Source organism: Cyprinodon variegatus, unplaced genomic scaffold (assembly GCF_000732505.1).
Source record: "Cyprinodon variegatus isolate N-32 unplaced genomic scaffold, C_variegatus-1.0 Scaffold178, whole genome shotgun sequence".
Lineage (NCBI taxonomy): Eukaryota > Metazoa > Chordata > Actinopteri > Cyprinodontiformes > Cyprinodontidae > Cyprinodon > Cyprinodon variegatus.
In genome coordinates, this window is record NW_015150631.1 from 1185891 (window position 1) to 1202504 (window position 16614).

A 16614-nucleotide genomic window follows, 5' to 3' on the forward strand; every position below is an offset into this window, starting at 1 on the left:
GAACAAAATGAGGCAAACAGTTTATTCACAAATACCACTTTCTAAGAGATGCGAAACAGCCCGTTATTGCTCCTGCTTCACTCTAAAAGAAACATGCACACTGCAGCACCAGCCTTGCATGGGCACTGATCCTGTCTGCTGCAACGCTGAACGTTTGCAAGGGAGGTGGAGAGGTGGGGGGGGAGCTCAATGAGAGAGTGGGGAGTAAACCGGTAGCACCTTTCATGCATGTTTTGGATTTTGTGTTTTAATCCTAAGGCATCCTGTTGTGTATTTGTGTGTGATTGGCTGAGGTGATGATGGGATCCCTGCACAGCCCAGCGAGCGATCCTACACAGATGGACACACAGCAGGTCTATGAGATACTGGGAAATTAAATACAGAAAAAGGAAACAAAATCAATGCAGCATGAGAAGGGAACGCTGACTTTGATTCAAAGCTGCTCGTGCAATTTGCCAACTGTCAGTTCATCCCTGTGCAATCTTTGTGGATGTGGAGAGTGGCAGGAGGATCGAAGCCATTTTACAGGATGAGGGGAAGAGATGTAAAGAAGGAAAGTAGCTATAAAAGAAGAAAAACCTATATGTGCAATGTTCTATACCCCCTCTGTCTTTGGATTAATGAAGGAGGGAGACCTGAGAGAAAAGAAACTGAGCACAGAAAGTGAGATAGGAAGAGTGTGCAAGTAAGGGAGAGGGAGGGAGAGGAAGAGAGCAGCGCTGCAGTAGCATCCCACAGCAGACGGCTGAAGACCGCTGCTTTGTGTGTGTGACTGCACTGCTGAAGAGGAGGAGGAGGCAGAGGGTGAGCACGCTCACAGACTCTGCAGGGCCAAAGAGGAACAACAGTAGGCAGCAGTGCTAGTGTTGGCCCGCATCAGGTAGGAGACCCAGTGCCCGTCCCCTCTGCAAGACCAGTGTAACAAGATCTGGACGCTCCAACACTGCAGAGACCTACACCAACAACAACAGCATCATGGCACAAGCAGCCAAACATCTCCGCAAGAACAAGGATTTAGAAGCCCAGTTGGAGAAGGAGGAAAAGGAGAAGGAGGAGGAGAGACTGAGAAAGAGGAGTCGCTCCAGGGATAAAAAGCGCAAGGTACTGGGACCATTCACAGGTGGGGGTAAGGTAGGGGTGGGGTGACCGGAGGGAAGGATGGCAAAGAGGGTTGAGACAACCCTAACGCTTTCTCTGTCATGCTATGTCAGGGGGTGCCAGGGCACACATGGGAACCCTGTTCTGAGTGTGTTTCCACTGTGTGTACACTGAAACACATGTATGTCCTGTGCATACAGACACGAGGGAACGGTAGATCACTCTGCATGCTGTCCTACTCCTAACTGCTTTATTGACTGTTCTTTCTCAGTTGTCTCAATACATTTTCTACCCTCTTTTCTTTCTTTGTCTTCACATTGCAGTACAAATTATTTTTTTCCCACCAGGACAATAAGCTTGCTTGACTCTGCAACAGACCCTCTCTCCCCCACTTTTTTTTTCTCAGTGAAGAATTGTAATGACTGCAGAGCAATAACCTGCAGGCTTCTGTCTGACTGAGAAGTACCGGGCAGAGCCGAACAACTGGCAAGGTTCGTTGTGGCAATAAATCTCCCCTCTCAGATCATCAGGTCTGCTACTTTTCTCTGGATGCTCGTTGCTTTTCACTGAAACTCATTAATGAAAATGAGTCATCCGCAGATTGTGTATTGGTGGGAAAACCGGTCGTCGGTCCAGCCGTCCTGTTAGTGTGTTGTTTTCCAGGCTAGCTGTAAACCAATCTGCCCTGATGCAGTAGAGACAGCATTATGGACAGAAGCACAGCACAGCTTCATCGTTCCCACAGTGGGGAGGCTGGGCTCACAGGACACTTTAAGAACTATATTGGGTATATTTGATCGAAATCTTTTACACAAATAGAAAGTGAAAAAGAAAAGTTGTTATTCATCTGTCACACATAGACTGACTTTTGTTATAGCTTTCCATATCTTTTTTATTTCTTTTTGAGGAAAACTAGATATGATGATGAGCCGCATACCATCATTCTTTGTTTTACTCTGGTGAGACGTCAATCCCAAGTTAAGCTTACATTGTTTTTTCTTTAACTCCATTTTCTTTGAAAGACAGATCTCATCAACCTTTTATTTCTAAAAGCTAGTGCAGATATGCGTGTGTGTGTGTGTGTGTGTGTGTATTGCATGTCTGAAAGAGAGCATACTGGGCATATCTGGAAGAAGAGGTTCAGGCAGGGAAAGCCTGCTGCTTTTACAGTATGAATGAGGGTGCGATGCGAGTGCTGTGGAGGGTGCAATGGCAGTCCAGCTTCGACTTAAAGTGTATGGTGTTTGATTTTACCATCTCTTATCTCTTACGTAACCATGCAGCTTGAGTCTGTGAAAAGCGGCCCCCTCCTTCAGTTCTTTTTCATAACCTCTCCTCCTCATCTTCCTTTTTTTAAACACTGGCTTATAGCCATTCCTGGTTTCTGGAGCAGATCTTAATACTGGAGGGATTCTTTCTGTCACTCATTGTTTCCTTATTGGTGCCTTCTGCTCATTCTGCGGGCTGTAATTCACACTTTGACTGTTATTACTGGAGAATAAAAAAATTAAAAAAATCTACCTACAGTCTACCATATTGACACCTTTTCTGTTTGGTTAGTTGATCTTTGATATTTATCCTTAAGTTCACTGTCAGCAGATTACCAGTAAAGGCAAGGATTCATTTTTTATTGAGACAGAAAATTCTTAATTTAATCTAAATTTATATACATTCCTGGTAATAAATAAGGACTTACTTTATTACCACGAATGAGCAAAAGTACTTTGTTATATTGTGGTTTGTCTCTGCAAATTAAAGAATTACAGGTTAAAGATAAAAAACAGCCAATTATTGCAGTTAATCAAATTAAAAGAGAGTTCTGTACTGTACCCTCAATCATAAAATCATAAAATCCCCATCCCTTGTGAATGAAATAACTTAGTGGAGACCCTTTTTTAACCATTCTCTAAAATTGGTCTAAGGGAGGTTTGCTCCACCCCAAACCTTGAGCTGCGAGACTTTAAGGGGTTTGTTGCATCTTATCTGCTTTGGCTCTCCAGGACTTTCCCGTTTCTTAGTTCTTAGCAAGTTCTTGGTGGAATTACATTTTGGGCCATACTCACAGACCAGATTTACTTAATTTTTTGTGTGTTTGTTTCTTTACTAATGGTTAAAAATTTTCCTCACCTGATCCATTGAAGATGTTATGGTGGGTATGATGATGGTGAGTTGATCATCACATCCTCAAACCATGACACATTACTTCCTGGGATGTTGTGATTACCTTACACCAAACTAGTGTTCTGATGTCCACATTATGTCATTTTTGAATGATCCCTTCAAAGCACATTATAGCAGATTTTTTTTTTGTCCAGGACTTTTTCTGGCAAACTGTACTCTGGCCCGTTGTGTCTCTCCTAGAGTACCTACTCTTCTGATACCTTTGAACTGCAATCAAACTTAAGCAGTTATTTTTTTAATTACACAGATATATACTTTCATATCATAGTAGCAATGGCCTGTGTCTTTGCTTTTAGCGTCTTGCACTATCTCCAAGTGAACACAATTGGATGGCCAGAACCTGGTGTTTTGGCTGTTGCTTTGAATTAACTCTGCTTGTGTGGTTTTGGTATTTCTTTGGTTTGTTTCTTATTTTCTAAACTGAAGGGCAGACATTTCATTAATTTAGGATCCTATTGGTTCAATCACCAGAGTAAAAGAGCTTTCTTGAAGCCCCAGGCAGCTCTTTCCATCTTAGTATGTATGGTGTTTAGGGCAGGAGTACACCAAGCTAAGGTTTAAACAGGACAAATCTTCATAATACTACGTATTTGTGTCCTAATGTGAAAACGTAGCAATTTTAGGTAAGCAAAGTTTTCTTCTTTTATATTACTTAAAATAATTTTAGAGGTGTAAAATATTACTATATATTACATTTAAGTTTTTTTTTTTACTTGAAACTCCCCTAGACTGATGTACAAAGCTAATTTACAAATACATAAAGGATGCCTCCGAAAGAATACTACTGACCAGCTGAGCCACAAAGTTTAACATTTATTGGTTTGTCTGACTGTTATGTGAGCTTTTTTGTAAATCACATATTCTATCCCAAACTAGCAAATTGGGGAGGGTGGGAGGGATTTGGTAATAAATCCCTGTTTGTGGGCGACAGTGGCGTTGGATGGAGGAGTTTGCCCTGTAATCGAAGGGTTGACGGTTCAAGCCCCGACTCCGACTTTCATTGTCGTTGTGTCCTTGGGCAAGACACTTCACCTGCATTGTCTACTGATGGTGGTCAGAGGGCCCGGTGGCGCCAGTGTACGGCAGCCTCGCTTCTGTCAGTGAGCCCCAGGGCAGCTGTGGCTACAATGTAGCTTGCCACCATCAGTGTGTGAGTGTGTGTGTGAATGGGTGAATGAATGTAGTGTAAAGCGCTTTGGTCAAGTCTCCTAACTTGAATAAAGGCGCTATATAAGTACATGCCATTTACCATTTACCAATACAAAAAAAAAAAAAAAAAAAAAAAATTATTTTGGTTATGTTTTATTGTATTAGTCTATATATCTGGCATGGTTTTGGTTCTGTTCAAGTTTTCTTTTTAAGTTTTCATTGGTTTTATTTAAATTTTAAACTTATTCTAGTTGTTTTTGTTTGTATTTTTGTTTCCATGTATTTGTTGTTTACCCTCTGTTGCCCTCTGGTGTCAATCTCCTTCTGCTAGCTCCCTTCTAGGTTGTTCTGTCCACACCTGCTCCCAATCTGCTGATTAGCCTAGTCTTTTTTTCAGTCTCCCATTTATACTCCTTCTGTTCAGTTACTGCTGGCTGGTCCCTCGTTGTTTCTTTGCTCCTAATTCTAATTATGGTTTTCTCTATTTTGTTTGTGGACCTTAGCTTCAGTTGCCACCTTTTGCTTATTAAATCTACAAGAAACCACCTCAGCTTCTTTCTTTGGATTTGGGTCCTCTGGAAACGTTAACAAAACCTATAAGTACTTTTTGGTTTTTAAGGCGACTATTCCCTGCTTCCTATGCAGCAAATATACATTGATGTTCCATATGGCTGTTTAGAGCACATAAATCTTGTTCTAAAGATGAATTAAACCTACAATTCCTCATGAATGGGTGAAAGTAGTTTTAATTGGCTTCATAGTGTTGTGACACTGTGCAGCATAGGTCAAATGCTGAGCAGTGGACAATGTTGTCCTCAAATTACTTTCATTGATGAGTTTGCTCCTTCTGAAAAATGAGCTTGTCAGGATTTGAACAACGCCCATATTGTCCTGGTCAGCATACATTTTTAGCTCCTTTTGGATGAGCTTTGTGTCCATGAGCCACAATGCGTCGGGATGACTTTTGGACAGTGACCAAGAAGTGGGGCCTTGCTGTAATCTTTTCATCAGCATTAAATATAAAAATGTAAAAAACTTCATATCTGTGGTTTTATTTACTATTTTAGTGTTTGAAAAACAGATTATTTAAGCTTGGCTTAAGATCTTTTAAGATCTTAAATCTAGTTGATAGTTACAGTTCTATTTTGACCTGAAAGCAAGCAATTATTTTTTTGTTTAATTCATTATGGCTAAAGTTTTATGGTAAAGTTTACCTCCATGGTGAAAATGCATAAACATATTAATAAGCCTTTGCTGATTTTAAGTTGGTGTTCCTTTGCTTAAAAAAAGAAATCAATAAATCAATGTAAAGGGCTAAAAACAAGCTTGGCAAGTTTAGCCTCTTCCCATTTCCCTTTATTGTTAATTCAAAATTAAAGTTATCTGTCTGAAATGGAGCAAATTAGTTTTTAGGTTGGTGCTGGGTTAAACTTAATGACCCCACCAGGAAGAGTGGTGTGAAGGTATTTCTGAAAGCTTATACTGTTTGAAGTTACATATTTTAATGGGTTTACAGTTTTTGCCCTATTGTAGAACTGCAGTGTTAGGATTGTTACCATGATTTTTTAGGTCATTGAATATGATTCCATGCTGCTGCGGTTTATGGGTTCAATTTAAAATATCAAACATGGTCTAATTTTTGGTTCTCTCATTTTTTTATTTCTTAACAATTCCAAAAAACAATAATAATAATCAAAAAGTGAAAAGTCTGACATTTTTCCTATTTATTAAATGTATCAAATTAAAACCTTCAGGTTATTTTAGCTTCTGGATCCAGCATTTAAGTTTATTTTTTGATTTAACTTGATTTTAGTTAAATTAAAAACTCAAATAGGTCAGAACCGTTCATGCATAGGTAATCCTCACTCCTCTTTAGTGTCTATTGGACTAAAAACAATCCTTCTATTATGAAATATTAAGCGCATTACATTATCTCTTACTTTCATGTACATTAAAAACACCATAAACAAATCTGTCATGTTTCAGCAATGAGGGACTCACTTGCAGATTAGAAATCTTGTAAAGTACTTGTACTTAATTGTGAAAATAAGGAAACTTAGAAAAACAGATCCTTTAGTGGACAATTAGGAAAGAGGATACAAGCTGTCAGCAGAGGGTACAAGTGAAAGTCAATTTATAGCCTTCAAACTCAAATAGAGGGAGAGTCAGAGGAGGAGGCATGAAGACAGGTAGGAGGGAAGTAACTGGTAGGTACAGGTAGGTAGTAGTGTTGCGCCGATGCCATTTTTTGGCCCCAATACCGATACCCGATACCTGGCTGTGCAATATTGGCCGATACCGATACCATAATAATGTAAAATAATTGCCATCATGGCTTTATCAAGCTGCTGCCTACCTTTGTGAAGCAGGAAGAAATCTAATACAAAGTGAATCCAGTAGAACTTTTAATTGCCTACCAGGAGTGGGTGACAATAGGTGAATAAACTTATGGCTCTCAAAATGGTATCGGTGCCCTATTTGTTGGTACTCGCTGATACCGATACCACCATTTTAGGGCAGTATCGGGGCCCCGTCCGATACTGGTATCGGTATCGGTGCAACACTAGTAGGTAGTATCAGCTTAGCCGAGGTGGAAGTGCAGTGGGAAGAGCAGGCAATCCAGGGTAAAGACTGGGACCAAACAGATCTATGCAGAGAACAAAATGGAAAAGGAAGAAAAATGTAAACCTAACGGACAAAAGAATAGATGCTAGAATTAAAGATCTTTAAAAATTAGACCATAATGAAATCCACAAATCAAGGGTTTTAAAAGATGTTTAAACCAGGTTGTTAAAAGATTTTATCATTGGTGCTTCTTTTTTTCCCCCTGAGAGAAGAAATATTTAAAACAACCTTATCCTTCAAAATTTTTATTTCTGATTTGGGTCAATTTTAACATGGCTAAAAGGATTGCATCACTGACAACAGAAACCTTTACAAGTTTCTGCAATGCAGACTTTAAAAGTTTTCAGAGGTGAGTAAAGCCCTGTACCTCTTTGCTAGATGGCACCCAGTTAACCATTTGGGTTTTAGATCATTAACATGTTGGGAGGAAAGTCTTATACATTTGTTTAAAACAATGTGTGCAAACCCATTTTAATTTAGATATTCTCGATGAAAGGTTCATGCAATTTAAGCTTTCAGAGAATGTGTTTGGTTTATTGCATTACCTAAACCATCCACATAGTTTTAGATTAATATGAGACTATTTGAAATGGTGCAATGAAAAGGCCATCATTTCTGTCTACATGGGATTTCAGGGTCCTGATGCCCAGAGAAGCGTTGTGGCCCATCAGTAGTGCTTACTCTAAAACTCGATACAATAAGTCTGCCAGGATGCACTGCGCTGCTTTGTTGGCATATTTGTCTGGCCGTATGTTGGCTGTAAATGCACAGCAGCCCATCAGGCACATTGGCAGTAAAAATCAACTGCATTGATGAAGAATGTTGCTGCTGAAAAGGCTGTTAGTGGACACAGCAAAGTTGAAATCAGTGTCTCATAGCTCATACCTCAGTCTGTCTTTATATCAACCAAACAACACTGGACTGGATCAGCATTCCAAAAACGTCACTGTCTGCCCTCCAAAATCTCCTACCCTCCTTGCTTCAGCAGGAAGCAGAGCTGTCAATCAAAGTAATGTTGTCTATAACAGATTGGTGCTGAGGTGTGTCATTGCTGTGTTTTTTTGGTGCAGTTGATTAGAAATGCAGTGCCTGAAGATATCAGTGTCTGCTGATCAACTGTGCTACAGTTACAGTTGTTAAAGAGAATAATTTATCTAACGTCCCTCATTGATCTCATGTGTGCTTGGCATCATAATACTCTAATAAATATAGGTGGGTATGAGATTATACATCTTGAGTAAAAATAGGTTGTTCTACACCAAATAGTGTATTCAAAAATGCACCGTGTGATCTGTTTTGGCTTTTATTTATAACTGATAAGCAAGCATTAATGTTTGAATATCGTAAATATATTACTGCTTAGAGATACCTTTTCATGTATAATATTTTTAGGGTGATTTTGACTCTGAAACATTGATTTACAGTGGTGATTGCATACGTTTTATCTTTTCTTAGTTCAGGGGTTAGGAATGGCTTTCTGCTCTTTACAGAAACATGTGGAGGATAAGCTGAAAATAGCTTATTGAGCATATTATCTTTCACTATCTTAACAGATATGGTGATTGTAGCTCACCTACTGTGGCTTTAAACCAGCATTACAACCAGAAGACTTGTGGGCTCTGGGCTCATGCACATACACATTGCATGTCCATAAGGTCATGGTGCTAAAATGAATTTGGTGAAAGCCTTTAATATCCTCAGCTTATGTACTCATCACTTTTCATCTTTGTGAAACCCACATATAGCTGCTGTTTGCAAGTATCAATCCTCTTGCAGATTTTTTTCTTGCTGTATTTACCTGTTTCAGATTATCAATTTTTCGATATAGGTTGAAAAAAGCACAGCTGACTTCATTTATTATGCAAAACATGTGCTTTAAATCAATCTGCCTCCTAAACTTTATAAGCCTTGGTGCCACCTTCAGAAGTAATTGTCATGAATAGTAGTAATAAATGGCAGTGGAGGAATATTATACCAATGTTCTTTGCAAAGTTATACTAAGTCAGCCTTATTGGATTTTTTTTAAAGCATGATAAGCTTCTTTAATGTCATGCAATGGCATCATAATCAGCATAATATGAAGTTTACTGTACTTGTTGTTTGGGAATGTTCAATTAAGATTTCCTAGTGGACAAAATAAATAATGGTTCCATTAATAGTAGGAAGCTTTGTGGCTCTTAAGCAACCTTCATGTTTGACTATCTTTACATCTTTCATGAAATTATGTTTTAATCTTATTTCAAGTGTAACAAAACATATATCTTCCAACAACATAGCTATGCTTCGTCAGTTCACATATTTTTTTCTGTGGTGGAGATTTCTTTTCGAAAGATGTGAGACAAGACAAGTGTGATGATTTTATTCAGCAGTCAGCCGGGGTTTCTGCCTTAGATCGCTCCCATGGATGCACTTTTATTCATTGTTGAATCATGGAGTAAACCTAAACTCTGATCCTGACTGAGTCATCATTGAGTATTATTTGTAGTTGTGTCTCCGGGGAAGGTTCACAATAGTTTATGCTTTTTTTTGTTTTGGAAAATGGCTCTTAACTCTGGTTCACTGGAATCTCAAAGCTTAAGAAAACCCCTTTTAACCCTTTCCAGAATGGGAATGATTTTATTCCCCATCAGGTTGCAAATTTCTTTGGATGGAGCCATAATTGGTTGCTTTTCAATAAATTTGTTCCTGCCACATGTTGTCATAGTGTTTATATTAAGCTATTATTTTATTCTTCCTTTCTGCTAGAAATGACATCACAGGGTTTCTGGTGAAAAAATCAGGTTACTAAAAGTTTTGGTTAATCAAACTAAACTCATAGTTTAATAAGGACAAGGGGCTCTTTTTGGTTTAGATGGTTTATTTTCTTTAACAAATCAAATTATCATTTGAATGATGCAATTTGTCTTCTGCCTTGTTAAATTTATTTTACATCACTATAAAATTGATTGAAAATTTTCATTTTGGAAATTGGGAAATACGATTTCACAAAAGTGCATTGCCACCAATGTGCATCACAGATTGCACCTGGGTGCCATGTGTAAGTGGGGGACACCAAAACAGTCAGGCTCATAAAAATAATCAAAAAGTAACTATAATAAGAATATATTAAAATAGAAATGCAAAAAGCTTGTTATGAGGAATTTAAAATAACAACAAAAAGCTAAAATAATTACTCAAGAATAAGACCTTTTTTCCAGTTTCTCCAGCAGTGCCCCCTCCCACACCTGCCAGTGGTTTTTGTTCCATTGTGCCCTTTAATGTGTGTTTGGGAAAAGCACCTACAGTTGGATAAGGGAAAGAGGAGAAAAGAGAGACAGTAGGATAAGATGATGAATAGAGAATGGCTTGCTAATGTAAACACTCAAAAGCAGTACTTTCAGAATAAATGCCCATTAATGCATTTTCCTTTTAAAACTGGTCAATTCTTTTAATGCACAATTAAGGTACATGCCTTAGCACTTTCTGAAACTCATCTGCTTTATTTAAAAAAATCTGGTCCACTCGCTCCAGCTACTCCGTGCACTCAGTCCAGCTGTGCAACCCGAGACCAGAGTTGGGTAATAACGTGTTACATTTACTCACACTTACTTGAGTAACTTTCAAGGGGGGAAAAAAATATTTCAAGTATTTTACTTTTACTGTACTTTTTTACTTTTATTTCAGTGACATTCTTGTGAGAGTATGGCTACTTTTCCTGGAGTAAAATTTCTGGTTACTCATCAAAAGTACCATGAGCTATTCAGAGATCAGGTGAACTTATAGTAAAGTTAGATATTGTAGCTGGAAGCTATTTATCCTTTCCCGATAGAAAGATCTTACCTACTGTAAAGTATGATTTTTATAAATATATGTTTAAAACTGATTTGTAAAATTGTTTCTTCTGCCCCAATTTGTGATTTTGTAATCGTGTTATTTGTATTTCTGTGTTTTCTTTACCAAATTTTGCACATTACAAAAAATGTTAGGGTACTGTACTCACCTCTGAAAAGATAACTTGTGATTATCATATGGGTCAGTGTTTTCTCTAAAGTCAGACCTTTTTGATGTTTTTAGTGTTTTTGTATCAAACTAATACATGTTAAAATGGCAACAAAAAGTCTTATTCTAGCAGCTCTATATAGGATATGTCCTAGTTCTGCAGCACACTCCCCACTGATGCATTTCCTTTGTTGTACTTTACCTGATTCTTTATTTAATCCTATTAAAAATCTGTTCAGTTTGTCATTTTTTTCTCCCTGACTGGTAAAATATGTTTATCTTGTGTGGAAGAATATGTATAAGGGCACTCATGACTTCCTGAATATTGCTGATAACTGTTTGGTATTGCTGAAATCATATTCAATACATATTTGCAGAAAAGTATATCTGTCCACTGTGATGTGACATGCAAAGTTATAGCTGTTCATGGGCTAGAGTTTGGTGACAATGGTTGTAAGGTGGGGGGAGAGGTAATGTTACGAGTGAAGTAGTATAAAGCATCTAAACTTAGACTATACAAATGGGTAGCCCCCTCATCCCCTCTGCAAAAGTGTGTTATAATAGTGTAATTGTCTCTGCACAGTTGTGATGCTGGATGTTGTGGCTTTTTGCTATAGCTTTAAGTATAGCTATTCCCATCTGATTTCTCTCATTCATTTTTTTTGTGTTTTCCATAAAAAGAAAATGCTGATTGTTGGAGTTTTTAGGGACATTTGTCACTATGAGGAAACATGTATTTAGGCATGAAAAGCCCCAGAGATTAGAAACTTGTGATATTTTTAAAGTCTCCTCCCATTTTGTATAAAAGGAGACTAAGATCCCATACACTTTGGTTTATTAAGAGAATTAATTGGAGTGCCCTTTACAGGCTGTTGGTTTATGTGCATCTACTTATGTTGGCCGGTTCCTTCAGGGGTTGGTTTTATTTTGTATTACAATTTTTTTTAGAACAGGTGTCTATTTTTATTGTGAAATAATGGTGTGTGTGTGTGTGTGTGTGTGTCTAAATTACACTATAGATACTTGTGAATAGAAGGATTCAATTTTGAGCTTTTTTTGGCAGCACTGTTGGCATCTAAATCAAGTTGAGGACCTATTTAATGAAACCAATTCTCAGGATATGTGAAAAGCCTTAAAATAAAGTGTTGACTTTAGTACCTTAAATACAATCTGAAAATAAATCCACTCATCAGTCTAAGCATACTTCTGGGGGGATAAGAAAAAAGATTTCACAGCAGCCCACTTATCATATTTGTGTATTATTGTAATTGTAATTTTACCAGTTGGACAGCAAGTGGTCTTCAGCGGGTTGAAGGAGATACACAACATTGACCTTTACTCTTTGCAAAGTCTCAGGTTTGATAAGGGTATTAAGCTGTTCATGGAAGAAATTAAACATCAGGTCTGAGGAAAATCTTTGTTATTGTGCTGAAAGATGAAGGTTCACAAGGCCTTTGGAAGCAAAACAAGCCCATGCTATTATATATCCTTCACTGTAGTAATACAAACACGCATCCTATGCTCATCTGACCAAAGCACACCAATTGAAGTCACTAGAGTTGAGCATCATAAGTTTAAATTAGCTAAGATTTGTTAAGGCTGGAGCAATGCAGTTAGAATGTAAAGATAGCGTACAGCTTATAAAATCACAATTTCTTACACAGTTATTTTTCCTTGGACAGGGTTTGATAATGGAACAGTCTGTAACCAGGTTGATTAGAAGCTGCTAATCAAGCACACTTAGATTAAAGATGGGACAATTCCCATTCTGTAACCACGCTGTTAACTGACAGTGTAGATCTGTAAACAATACCCCCCCGCCTCACAGTAAAATAGCATTAGTTAAAGTTTAGTTCTCTTTGACCTTCCTTTAAGGATGTTATTATTACTCTGGGTCACTCCTGGAGTAATTGATCTGTGAGAAAACAAAGGGGCCTCCAACAATATATGCAGATTTCATTAGATTAGAAACATTACTGTACAGTAGAAGCAAGGAGCTTCTTAAAAGCTGAAAAATGACAGCTGTAAAAAAATGTTGCCAATTTAGCTACTTTGTCAATATACTTAACGACTTTTCATACCTCTCTAGTAAGTTTTATTCAATAAAGCAACTTGTGAAAAATCTAGAAAACTTTTTTGTATTGTTGAAGACTGGCAATAACATGAAATCACAGTTTGCTGTCTTCAGTGAGCAGCGAGAGCTGCTCCAAAGCACTGGCAAATACTATAGTCTTGCTCAGCAGCAAAGCATGGTTGCAGTCAGAGAGAGAAGAGCCTTTTCCCTATTGTAAATGAGCCACACATGCGCAAAACATCCACCTGTTCCCCCTAAAGTGGGATTTAATATAATATTTAGTGTAATGCGTCTTTTGTTTTTTACTTGTTACTTGTTTCTTTTTCCTGCTTACTGGATGAAAACATTAACAAACATGCACATTTTTGGGGAGGACATAATATAGGGACTTCTATCAACTTTTAAGACAACCTATAGAGGCTTCCTTTGCAAAGGGTCATCAACGAAGCTGAAGAATATTATCTTACATCACCTTCCAGCATTTTATTTGAGGCAAGTCGGATATTGTTCCTGTCCTAAAACACTTTAATTACAGAAAACTAAAACAATAAATCCTACAGTTAAAAAAACTTAACAATGAGGATTGCACATATTGTGAATTTTTGCAATGATTTTTCTAGTACTGGTAAATTCCGGTTAAGTTTGAATTTTGTTGTAGTTTTAAGAACAGATCAAATCTTTATGTATGTGTGCTGCGGTATGTTTACTTGATTAATTACCAGCTTTGCCAGTTAATGGTCTATATATATCCCTGTTCTCCTTGCTCACCCTTCACTCACTTCTTTGTTTGTAATAAATCATATCATATAAAGCATGCCTACAAGGGACTGAGGTTCTGCAGAACCCCCCTAACAAATGATTTATCGGGTCAAGCTGAGGCTCTCACTCATGTTGATAGGACCTGGGAAACAGTTTCACTGACTTAAAAAAGCTACCTGCTCTGCTTTAATTAAACAGTGTATGGAAAGCCCATGTGGGGCTAGTTTAGAAGCTCAAATCTGACTTCTCTTCCCTGGTCCTTTTACCTTCTGTAGACAAAAGCAAATCCCTATTAGAGGGCAACAGAGAATGCATGAGTTTACATAAAATGTACTAAAAATTATTTTAACTTCAGTATTCAACAAAACCAACAATGGTGGTACCCTTACCAGAGAGTAACCAGAGAAAATGAAACAAAAAAACATCAAATATTCACCAGGCAGCCTCACTCTGCAACACTGTGCTTTTCCTAAAACTGTGAATCCTCAATACATTTTTAAATGCATGCTCAAAGCCCCTTCTTTTTACAGTGTTCTCCTTACTGTAGCATTTCACTCTCTGTCTGAAGCCACTTTCACTTTCATCTGTTAATCTCCTCATAAATGATGAAATGAAGAAAATGATGTATCATTTTGATAAAGCTAAAAAGCCTGGGGATGCCTGTTTATTATTGTAGTTCCTGGCTGATGATTCTCATTAGAGCTGAATTCGCTGAACATGGATCACTGCAGCACCAATGAAAAAAAAAACAGGTTTGCGTTCAAGATTAAGATTTGCATCATCGGTGTGTGCTTCTTCTCGCACAACTGATGTGTCATTACTGAAAGGGGCTTCCTTAGATTTTCCCTCCCTCCCTTTCTTTGCTTCATCTTCTCCCCCTATCTCTCTCCTCTCTCTCCTTCTCTCCTTGGCGGATTGTGCTAATCTCTTCTCCCAATTGTTATTCTGGTAGTGCAGCTGTTACATAACTGCCTGAAACAAGAATTGAGAGATCGGGGTTATTGAAATGGATCCTCGTCGTGTCTATATAAAAAGAGGAAGAGAAGGAGGTGATCTGTTCTGAGAGGAGGAATTTGATATGTCCTGACCGGACAGCTTGTTGGGAAAAAGCTTGGTGTTTGGTGTCTGTTACCCAGTCCGTGCCTGTTCCCTTTTAAGCTCCTTTTCACTGATGAGGGAGGGAAGGACAGGAGGTGAGGCAAGTTAGTGCAGTTTGATGTCCAGGTTCTCTGAGCCCTGCCTTAACATCCTCAGACTATGTAGTACTGTAGATAGAGCGAGAGCTAGAACCTCTGCAATGTGCTCTTGACCATTTACTGTATCGATCTGCTCTGCTTTGCCTTGTAGAAAATGACTTTATCTGTCCTGTGGTCTGCATTTAACAATATATGTAGGTGCTATAATTCTAGTATCATTTTACTGGTTCAGAAAACTTCCAAGAGGACAATAATCTAACATTCAGGTCCACAAGAACTTTCTTCCAGTACCACGGCAAGATTCCCTTTATAAGGACTGCCATCGAATGTAGTTTCTGGAGTCTATGTTTAGCTACAAGCCCAAGCTGTTACACGTTTGTGTAATCAAGGAAAGCCTGCCAACAAAGGACCATTTCATGTGTGTAGAAGGAAACGTATGTGTTAGGGATGGTGTGCAGGTGTTAGCATGCGGGTATTCTGCTATAGAGGAGGAGCTGTGAAGAAGCAAAGGAAAAGCATAGTAACATATTAAGACTAATACTAGTCTTTGTCATTGTAAGTTTGTACATTCCAATAAAATTGGTACTCAACCCATCCCTCTGGGAGCAGTGAGCTGCAACTGCATAGTCTCCATGGAGCCATGTGGGGCTAAGGGTCTTGCTAAGAGGCTCAGTGGCAATCTGTGGGATTTGAACCAAGAAATATGCAGCCTTCTGATGATTGAAGCAGCCTGTTATAACCACAAGGCAAAAACTCCTAAACATGTAGCACCTTTCACACAATTTTTAACATCATGGAACATGACAAGCACAAACTTACCGTAAGTTTAAGTCAATGCAATTTTACTTTACAGATGAAGACAAAGTAAAGGATATAGTGCAGCCATTTTCAAAATAAGTCCTAAACAAAGCCGAGGCTATGTATTTACTTAACAGGGAAATGTGTTGCATGGTCTGAATGACACAGTCTTTGACATATTAAAAGTAATGAGCAGTAGGTTATAGGAGCAGCATTAATTCTGACGTTGGGTTCTTTTAGTATGGAATCTTTTCTTATGACAAATCCCAACTGAGTGCAGATTTCTCAATCATCTAATCCTTGTTTCTCAGTGCTGTGGCATTACAAATCTGTTATTAAAAGCTTTACCAATTGTAAACCCCCTCATCTGAGAAACGACATATTTTCCTTTGAAGTAGAGTCAGTGTTACTTGTTGGTTGTACTTAATATTTGAGCTTATGGACAGAATACATTTGCAGGGTTTGGAAGAGCAGCTTAAAATAATTTATATTTTAATCCACTAACCAGAAAGTAATTTACAATTATAAGATAAAATAAATGTTGAAAACATGCCTGCTGCAGGGATATCATTATAAGGTGACGGGTGGCATTGCAGGAACCCAAGAAGTCATTGTCAGCATGTAGCATAAACTTCCTTTGGCCGCAGGGCCCCATCAATTCTATACAGGCTATTCAAGTAATACACCACCAAGTTAAACTACAGAGACCTTCTGTGTGGAGAAGATACAGTACTTAGTGTGAAATTAGTCAGAAAG

At 38.2% G+C, this 16614-nt stretch overlaps 1 protein-coding gene across 1 annotated transcript in view; it reads left to right on the top strand.

The window, feature by feature from the left end:
- The first annotated feature begins 827 nt into the window (after positions 1-827).
- Positions 828-16614, top strand: part of LOC107087278 (ankyrin-1-like) — an 81528-nt gene continuing 65741 nt past the window's right edge. The window contains exon 1 of the mRNA XM_015378773.1: positions 828-1101. Within this exon, the coding sequence (XP_015234259.1) occupies positions 976-1101 (126 nt within the window). The 5' untranslated portion in view covers positions 828-975. The remainder of the gene's footprint in view (positions 1102-16614) is intronic.